Below are 10,140 nucleotides of genomic sequence, written 5' to 3' on the forward strand. Positions count from 1 at the left end.
TTTCTTCTTCTCAACGCCTTCCAATTTATCACATTTTATCACTGTAGGTGTGAGTGTAACGCAGTAATGACAGTGAGTGTAGATCTGGGTCCATAACTGGGCTTCCTGTGTCATTTGTTGAGGAGAGGGAACGCACGCGTACACAGAGGCAGACCAATGCAAGGACAGAAACTCTATGTAACCAATCTAACACATTGAGGACTTATCGATGTGCTCATTACATTCTGAATGTATCAGGCAAACCAAGGCCACATCTCTTTCTGTCTCATTCTCACACACACACACACACACACACACACACACACACACACACACACACACACACACACACACACACACACACACACACACTTGCCTTCCTTCTCACACTCCCATTTGTCTGTGCACTGTCTCATAGTCTCTCTGCTCCTCTCTCTCTCTCTCCCTCCCTCTCCTTCGTCCTCTCTATTCCCACACAATGCATCACACTCGGTGTTCCTATCGACTGGCTTACATGCTGTAAAATACATTTTCCAGATTGATCACGCATATCACAGCAGCTTTGCAGCGGGGCCTAACCCTTTTGCCAAATGACGCCCACATCAATATTGAGGCATGCACTATCAAGGCAGAGTTTTTAAGAACGGAGGGAGAGGGGGAATATTGTTTGGTTTGTGAGGAATCACCTTGATTAAGCCACAGGAGGTAGGATGGAGGTGGCTCTGTGTGGTGCGCAGGCTTTCCTCGCTGTCTGGGAAAAATATTAAACATTAATGCGCTCACAGGCTGGCAGAGAGCTCTGGGCTGTAGTTCCTCACGTATAGCCTGCCCTCCTTTGTGCTCACATTGCCAGTTATGTACGTGGATCTGGTCAAATGTAAGGTATGCACCCATGGTGTAATCACCACACTTAATCCCGTGTATCACCTCGTTTTCACTGGTAGGTGTAAGAGGCAAACTGTGTATTCACAATGATATGTTTCAGTGTAAGGCAGTGCAGGACAGTGACTCAGAAACTGGAGGCTGCTCCTGCGCTTTCCTTACAGAAAACCAGGAGCGCACTCTTCCCCTCAGGTGGTTTAAAATAAGACCGAGCATCTTGTCATGTGCGTCCAGGAAAATGCTTGAGAATGAGACATTGTTGCCTATTTCTTTTTTTTAATAGTACAGTCACCATCACACAACTTCATCAACCGACCCTTCTGCAAAAAGCTGCATCATGGAGTAAGCAAATTGAAGGCAACAACCAATAAAATTCAAGAAACAATGAAAATTTTCAAGACGAAACAAACAAAATGTATTTGAAATGATATATTAAAAGTGCTTTTGATTTTCATGTCTCTCCTCTTTGACTGATGATCGACTCCACACGCACTCATGGCCCGGGGAAAGGCGCCCCAGACGTCCTCTCAGTAAAAATGTCCTGGAGGTCAGTTTGCTGCTGTTGCAGGTCCATCGTATCAATTGGGGAAAAAAGTTCAACCATCAGTGGTGATATTGTCATAGCGATTAGACTGTTTCTTATTTGTCTAAATTTCTTTATTTTTCTGTTTTTAAATTCTCACTTCAATTTTAATTCTTGGAGAACATAGCTTCGACAACATATATCGCACTCATTATAAGAAGCAAAAGGTTATATCAAAAAATTATTAGTATAGAATCACAGAAACCCTGGTTTAGAACCAGAAAAAATACAAAACAGAGAGGTACATAGACACAGGACAATTCTTATAATTGCTTGGAAACATTATTTTCCCGCTAAGTCTTGATTCTTTTTTTCTTACTGCGCATATGATGTTTTTCATTTTATTTGTATTTTTTACAAAAAAGGAAAATAAAGACTAGTATTTTACAAAATGAAGAGTATTGTTCTTGAAGATGAGGGGTGGATTTACACAGGTGTAAAGTCCAGTTCCAATATTTTTCTGTACATAATGTATTCCATATCAGTCCCAGAAGACAGAAAAAAAGTAATGTCTTCCAAGTTTCTCAGAAAAGGTCCTATATATAGTCTTCTTGAAGGAGGATGGGGTGAGGGGTGCTGAATTTTGGTCCTTTTTTTCCTCTCTTTTTCCCACTTTCATATAAGGATCATTGGATGGACATGTAAGGCCAGTTGAAGCTGCTCCCGGATAATAGCATATCCCTGATGAGGGTTTCAATAGGAGTTTTACCTACCAAGCGGACGAAAAACAGCTGCTCGATTACCGACGATGAGACGGTGCGCAGAGAGGGCAGCCGCAGCAGGAGCTTCCCAAAGCGGCTGGGCTGGTTCGGGTACTGGCTCCTCACGTACTCCTCCAGGGCGCACTGGGATTTCTCTTGTAGGCTCTCGATGTGAGCAGCGTCCGACAGGCCGCAAGCGTCTGAGAAACACACACCAAAAACACTGTGGTTAGCCTGGTCACGACTCTCAAACCCCAAGGTACAACATGTTGTGGAAAAGCCCCTGAACTTGACATTATTGTGCTGTTAAACTTCAACATTTCGAGGAACGAGTGAAACAATAACCACTGGCTGAAAATATATTATTAAAATATCATATTATTAAAACATGTCAGACTCTCAGGTCACACCCTTGTAGAGAAGAACACACAGCTTGTAGAGGCAGTGATATCAAATACACACTTTTTATTATAATCATTTGAAATTATTAAACTCAAATTACACTCGCTTGATATTTTTCTGGACTAAATATCAACAAAAAAACCACATGGTCAAATTTTAGCCTCTCTCGGGCTTCGCTTTGGCAAGTGCACACCCTGCCATACTCAATTTATGTCGTGCAAAAGCAGTGTGGTTATCATTCAGCATCAGCCTTTACGTGTTATTGACAAAGTGGAATGAACAAACACACTGCCCAAACATGCTACATCACACTGAGCGAGTGGGACTGTCATACAGAATAAACAAGGGGGGCTTGCTGCTGGAGTAGGGGATGCACAACTCAGTGGAGGATATCTTTGCCCGCTCTTACAACAATCAACAAGAATATGGAGCTAAATGTCATGAAAACAGTGCTGAGGACGCGAGCGTGTGGAGGCAGGAGTGATGGGGCAGTGGAGCACAGGCGGAAGGTAGGCTACAGGCCTAAAGGTCGCTGCTCTGGATGTCTGCGCTCTGGGGATTCAAGTATAAGGAAACATAAACGGCACTGATGAATCTGAAATTACACTGGATGTAATGTGACCTAATTACTCTGCAGTAAGCTGTTAAGTCATTTCGCCGCTCTTCTCTCCATAGACCACTCTTGGCCTGTTTTTCGATGGAGCCTATAGGACAGGCCGCTGGAAGCAATCAAATTTATTAGAGGAGGTGAAGTCAATAGTCACGCAGAAGCGACATAAAATGTCAGAAAATGAGTCTGTGCAGCAACGCAAGGCGAGCCGTGCGTTTTGGGGCTCACTGGTGGGCTGTGCAGCCCTGTGCAGCCACGCTTCACTATAGACAAAAGCATAAAGGCTTGTTAGTGTCGTACGATGTTTTAGCCTATTATAAAGAAAAACTGTTTTCCACACAACCCAGGCATGCGTGTTCTGCTGCTTATAAACTGCTGTAAACGCAGGCAGCGTAACCGCCGGCATATATGGTCCCTCGTGGAGTCTAGGCTGTCCTTAAAGCGTCCTGTGTTGAGCTGTGCTTTTGTAGAAACTACACAAGAAAGACAGCTTTAGTTTTCAGGCACTAATACATTAAAAGCCGGACACAGGCTTTTAAGCCTATACGTGATTTCTCAGTGCTATAACTCACTATGGCCAGACACAATAACCTTATGAACCCGGGGGCAACGCTGAGATCTCGGGGTGATTTACTGTGACCTTAGTCCGGCCGGTCAGAGCCCCATGTATGCAAATCCCTCTGGATTAACGCTGAGTGTCCCTTTTAAAATCCACAGCAATCAATAAGGTTGAAATAAATTACGTTTGGAATTTTTTTTAAATTTGTTTTTGTAAAATATAAATACTTGGCATGAATGTTGCAATGCAGCGATATAGGGAGCTGATGTTGAATATGTGCGTAAAGAGAAATCTGGTCAAAGACATCCCACAGTTCTCCATTAGGCTTGCCTGCAACCCTGCACCTCACCACCTCAATAGACTGAGACATGGGAGCAGATAGCTTCCAGATTCGCAAACGACTATTTCTGTGGTAGGTTAGCACAGGCACTCAGTGCAGTGTGCACCATGTGGATGAGGAGTTAATGTAAGACAATGATCCTGAACTGTGGTGAAACTGTTTAGCCAGGCCAGTATTATTTATGCATCAAATACTGACAAGTCTGCTGTTATTAAAGGCAAACAATCCACGCTGGTCTTGGCAAAGTGCCACATGACTTGTTATAGCCAACACCAGTTGTAGCCTATCAACCCAACTAAATGATCTGTTAGAAAACATGCTGGACGTTAATGTGTGTATGAAGTTTCTCTGGGTAATCTGGGGTGAATTAGAGGAAAAGCCGTGCCATAGGAAAAATATGGTCAAATATGCCAGTGTACAGGAATCACACAGGATGTCACGTTACTTAAATACGGTGACTGAGGCGAAATACGCATTTATTTGTGCTAAAACATATATTTACCTCTCAGTGTGTCTTCAAAAATTGGCGTGTCAAATTAACCTAGTTGCCAAACCTCAGAACTGAAAAGTAGTTATTATGGCTCCTGAAACTAAAAATATAAAAAATAAGGAAAGTGCTCTGAGTGAATGTGGTGATGTCGTATTCGCCAAAAAGGAAAACTGAATGTTGACATTTGGAATACAATCCATGAGTTCCTATTTACAAGTTTGGTGACCACTGAAACTTTGTGTTTGGATGATTTAGATCCTGATTATACACATCTTATTATAAGCTTATACACACTGTGTGGCTTTTGAATATAATATTCAAGAATTCAACAAACAATTGCATATAGCGTGAAATAAAATAATATAATGTGATATAATATATTATAAAGTAAAACTATAATTTAAAAGCAGTAAAGGTTATATATTTACGCAGTTGTGCACGTTAAGTAAATAAAAAACAATAATTATTGAAATGTGCTAGAAGACAAGTGTATCCACTCAGTGTAAAATGGAGTTATGACGCTTTCTAGGGATTTTGAAAGTCAGAGTTATTTCAATATAAATCTAAATCTGAAAACCACAGTAAAACAGAATATTTCATCGCGAACGTGTCCAATTATAGAATACATACAACCTTGTTTCAGAATTTTATAATGGGCCGAATATAAGACAACGAGGTCAAAACTTTTAGGTAAGTTTGGAAGTAGTCTGGGGCCTGTGAGTGAGTTTAGACTTTCTTTTTCCTCCCATCAGCACACCCCTCGACATAACAGGCCTAATGGCACCGAGCGTACACAACCAGCTCCAAAATAGCATCTAAATTACGCGCCGAGCGTAAATGAGGACCTTTAGGACCTTGCCCCAGTCAGCCATCAATTAAGCTCCCAACAATGTAGGTTACTTTTGAAAATTGCTGCTGATGACTTTTCAAAGCGTGTGCGACACGAGAAACTATCCCCAATAAGTAGGAAAATTAATAGGTCAGCTAAGATTAATGTACAAACAACGTATGGAGCAGCGCTGCCCTGCGCCCTACAGAAGCGATGCACTGACATATGAGTCAACTTCCATCAGCTTTTTTGATCTCAGTCTGCTAAGGATTATTTCCTGCCCCCAAAGACATGTGTTTGTGCACGCAAAACAAGGATAAAAGCATGCACCAACACTCATAAACGCATCAGCTGTCATATATCACCCAGTGATAGACTATTTCATCTTTACGCTCAATTATTTGACACCTGTTCCAAAATTTATGGACGCGAACCTACGATCTCGGCTCAGACGAGTTGAAAAAAAGTTTAAACTCAACATTTATAAAATATTTACACATATGATATTGGCAGCTATCTGCAATTTATTAAAGCATTGGATTTAGTCTAACAGTAGGGGGGGGAGAAAAAACTTGATGCGCTCTCAATCTGGATTTGTTTACACGTCTTATGCTGCGGCTACAACTGACATGGGAATGCATGTAAGTAGATATGTAGCAAGCTGTTGACAAAATAGCGTTTGCATCGGCAACACAAACAACTCGTAAAGTCAGATTTGTGACCAGCCTATACTTGACAGCCATATTCTTGATGCCACAGTGTTTCGCCCTGCGAGCCTCGCTCTCACTAACATTACTGCAACTAGGCCTCATTTGATTATAGACATGTTCCTATGTGACATGTCGGACACCCACCTGATGTAAAAAGCACGATGGCCTTGAGGCAGCTGTACTCTGCCGAGTCTACGTGCAGGGTCTTAAGCTTCTCCACTTGCTCCTGGAAGATCCGGATGTGATCCATGAAAGCCACGACTCGGTCCGCGGACATCGGGGAGGCGTGGAGGCCCGCCGCGGCGAGCAGAGGGGCCACATGCAGAGGCATGGAGCACTGGGCTGCGTTAAGCACAAACAACTCGCTCCACGTCAGCCTGAGAAGGGACACCTGGTCGGTGATCTGCAGGTCGGGAAAGAAAGGGATGTTTCTCGCCCACTCCACGGCGCTGAAGAGCAAACGAGCCGCCAGCTCGCAGATGTTCTCGATGCCCATGATATTGTTGGGCTGCATGCACTGGCTCCCGTACCGGGACGTCGGATAAGGCTCGGCCCGCAGCAATAACGAGATGTATCCGGACAGATAGCAGTGGCCGTTCAGAGGGTCCCCGTTCGTCAGCGCGTACTGGCCTGGGTTGGGCTGGGTTGGAGGCATTCGTCCTCGCTGAACCGCTGACAAAAAGAGAGAGAAAAAGAGGAAATGTGCATCCAGGACTGATAAACATTGTTCATGGCCGTCAAGCAACTTACAGCTAGAGTGTTTCTGCTCAGTAAAACGGCATGCATTGAACTCTAAATTCAACACGTCGTTCAAAACATATTGACTAGTGTGTGCTGCTTGTAAGACTCTAATATTCCAGAGATTATTCTATCGACAACATAAACATCTCATCAAAGCAGATGTGCTGTGTCCCTCAACTATCACACTGTTTACATTTGTATTTAAAGACGGACTCTACATGAGCTCAAATGGATCACTTGAACACAGTAAAAACACATTCTCTCCTCTCTACAGGCACATTTAACAAAAATCACTGTTCTGACTATTTCAGGGCGTAATTGCACATTACATGCAGCAGCCTGATGATAATACTTGACCATTATATTTATGTGGGTTTTTATTTATATTAATAATTGTTAATTGTGGCCAAACATATTACAAATATGACTGATAATTGCGGTTAAGTGCAATCACGTTTACACATTTTACCCACGTCTAAAGGTCAGCTGGGAATAAAAGGAACTCAGCTATTGTTTAATAATAAAAATTAAATGTTAACGTAACTCTGTGGTCATTCTAGGTGGGCTTGCAGTCTGGACTACAAATAGTAGATTTTGAATTTAGGGATGTTTGCGTAAATTGGAATTAAACACTTGACATGGAGAGGAAAGTTGTACGGCCTGTAATGCACCAGCAAAACAATGAGCCATGGACAACTTCAGCGGCATTATTCAGTGTGTCTGAGCTGTCTAGTCAGCATAAGGAGCTCGACAGAGACGTGGGTTTGTAGTGTGTTCATTTTACATTCACACACACGTCTTACAAACCACCACTGTGCTATTATAAATTAGTAAACTGCACGTACTTATGGAAGGCACTATTAGCCGTGCACATTGTACACACACACTCACACACACACACTCGTACATACACAACGCACGCAGACAGACAAACAGGCGCACACACACACACACATACACACACTCAGCCCTTCTTCTGCTCGAAAACATATACGTAAAATGGTCCTGATGGACCGAGAGCCTTTTGCTTGGCAGTAGTGCAATTTAGACTACAAGAAATAGAAAATAAAAGGGTCATCTAGACGAGCCGCTTTGTTCGGGCGACCTGCATTCACAAGCATAGTTGCTGTGGCTGCACTGGCCTTTTAGCCCTCTCTCACATAGGCAGAGAGACTAATCATTCATGCAAACATCCCTAAAAAACATGGATGGAGACTGCAGTATGCCCAGCCATATAGCCCGTGACCTTAATGCAACATGGCAGCCCTATTCGCCTGCTACTAGGATGAGTAATAATGAGTGGGCTTTAAAATATATATTCACCTTCCCGCCGCATTCCCACTTTTAAACACTTCTTCAGCCGGCAGTATTGGCACTGATTTCGGTGGTGCTGGTCAATGGGACAGTTCCTATTGGCACGACATGAGTATGTTAAGTTCCTCCGTACACTCCTCTTGAAGAAACTTTTGCATCCCTCGCAGGTGAACTGGCCATAGTGTTTGCCGCTCGATTTGTCTCCGCAAACCACACATTCAATATGCTGCTGACTCTGTCCAGAATTTTGACTCCCCTTCTCTCCGGCGGTCCCCGGTGTGGACGGGGGTCCCGGCTGGCTGGGGGTCTGCGGAGTGTGCGGCGCCGCCGACGCCGCCTGCTGCTGCTCCCTCGCCGGCTGCGCTGCTGGGTTGGGGCCGCTCGGAGGTCCTCCGGCCACGTCTTCCTGCGGATCTCTCCAGACGCTAACTACCATTGCCATATCTCGGCCCCGGAAAGTGCTATAGAGCGAAATGATCGCCGGTGTATATAGAGCGAAGAGGAGGAAAAAATGAGATCTCAAAAGACGGGGCAGTGCAAAGTCAAATAGGAGCACGCAATCTCATATGGGGTAAGAAGGGGAGTACAACGCGATCAATACATTCAAAATACAGGAGGACGATTAAATAGGCACCCGATCAGGATATGCAAGTATCGGGAGGCCAGTTCCAAGGTAAATTGCAGTCAGCCATTCAGGAATCCCTAATCTTGTAGGAAAACACGAGTCCAGTCGTGCAAATTGCAGTTTGATATAAAATAGCCACAAAGGAAAGGCAGGAGCGATTCACATGGACGCAGGAGCGAGTAAGAAAAAACCTTTTGCTGGAAAGACACGCGATCCAAAGTGCTGCGGAGATAAATTCCTTTCTCTTTTCTTCCCCTTGCTCCTTTACACTCCCGTCTTCGCCGTATAGGAGGGGAGGAAAAAACTGAAGAGCTGGATTTTTACATCTATATTCTTAAATAAACCTCATCATCTCGCCCGGCAGCGAAAGAAAACAGCGTCGCCGAATGAAGTGCCCATGTATAGTTTCACCTCTCTCCAGCAGGAGGAATGGAGATACGAAGAGAAAAGATAAAAAAGAAGACCAACACCAACAACTAATAGAATATGCAAGAAGAAGGAGAGACCCAAAAATGAATGCGCTTAAACGAGAGGACCAGCAGAGCAATGTTTCCGAAACGGGGGATCTGCGCGAATGTCTGTATATAGTGAACTTTGACACTACTATTGAAACTGACACGTTTCTATGGAGATCGCTGCGCCTTATATGGTGCTCATGTCAAGGAGCCAAGAGAGGGGCTGCTGGAGACTGATAATCAAAGGCGACTGACTGGCCAGAGCCCTGCATAGAGGAGGAGGAGAGGAGGAGAGGGGGGAGATAGGGAGAGAGAGAAAATGGGAGGCTAAGGTTATAGCCAAGCCCTCTCTTTCTCTCTATTGGTTAGAGTCCCCCTCCGTTCACTCACTGCAAAAAATGTCCATCCCGATAAGTCGTTCGGGTCCTGTGTTCAAATCTTGAAATGTTATTTTCTTCTGAAAACAAAAAATAAAGAAAATGCGAGAGCGGTTTAGAGATTTCCGCTCGTTTCCAAGCTTTATGCGAGTCGCTTATGGATTTTGAGAGTGAATAGCTTGAAAACAGGCAGAGAGTACGGGCGGGTGGGATTCCTTTAGAAATCAGCAGTCGATTTATATAAAACATACACTGATAAGGCGACTGGCATCGGAAACAAGCGGTAACATGTCGCCCCGATGCAAGATTCAGTCCCCTGTTTTTGGTAAATCCAAGGTTTCCACACTCAATACTGAACTGACTGATGTACGGATATTTTTTGCAGTGTATTCATCTACGACTGGAGGGGCTGGGGGGCTCTGACAGGCACAATTTACATTGAGCTCGCCCCGCGCTGCTATTTACTTTGAAACCTGATTAGTATGGGCCGTCTATTGTCACCAAAAAGAGGAAGAAACCCTGAATAGAATAGCAGAAAAAGCG

At 43.9% G+C, this 10,140-nt stretch overlaps 1 protein-coding gene across 1 annotated transcript; it reads right to left on the reverse strand.

Moving 5' to 3' along the window:
- Positions 1-1,117: 1,117 nt before the first annotated feature.
- nr2f1a (nuclear receptor subfamily 2, group F, member 1a) lies at positions 1,118-9,370 on the reverse strand. The gene is made up of 3 exons (XM_073466121.1): positions 8,150-9,370; positions 6,230-6,757; positions 1,118-2,345 (listed from the first exon to the last, which is right to left on the reverse strand). Exons 1-3 carry the CDS (start codon positions 8,580-8,582, stop codon positions 2,071-2,073), a joined length of 1,236 nt encoding a protein of 411 aa, XP_073322222.1. The 5' UTR covers positions 8,583-9,370; the 3' UTR covers positions 1,118-2,070.
- Positions 9,371-10,140: the final 770 nt, after the last annotated feature.

The sequence above is a fragment of the Pagrus major genome, chromosome 5 (assembly GCF_040436345.1).
Source record: "Pagrus major chromosome 5, Pma_NU_1.0".
Classification (NCBI taxonomy): Eukaryota; Metazoa; Chordata; class Actinopteri; order Spariformes; family Sparidae; genus Pagrus; species Pagrus major.

Excerpts from the sequence above, each read along its gene's own strand:
- nr2f1a (XM_073466121.1), bottom strand. The coding sequence starts at position 8,582 with ATGGCAATGGTAGTTAGCGTCTGGAGAGATCCGCAGGAAGACGTGGCC. Across the intron at positions 6,758-8,149 it reads AGTGGGAATGCGGCGGGAAG|CGGTTCAGCGAGGACGAATG; the intron begins GTGAATATATAT and ends TCTTTTTGTCAG. Across the intron at positions 2,346-6,229 it reads CATCGTGCTTTTTACATCAG|ACGCTTGCGGCCTGTCGGAC; the intron begins GTGGGTGTCCGA and ends TGTGTTTCTCAG.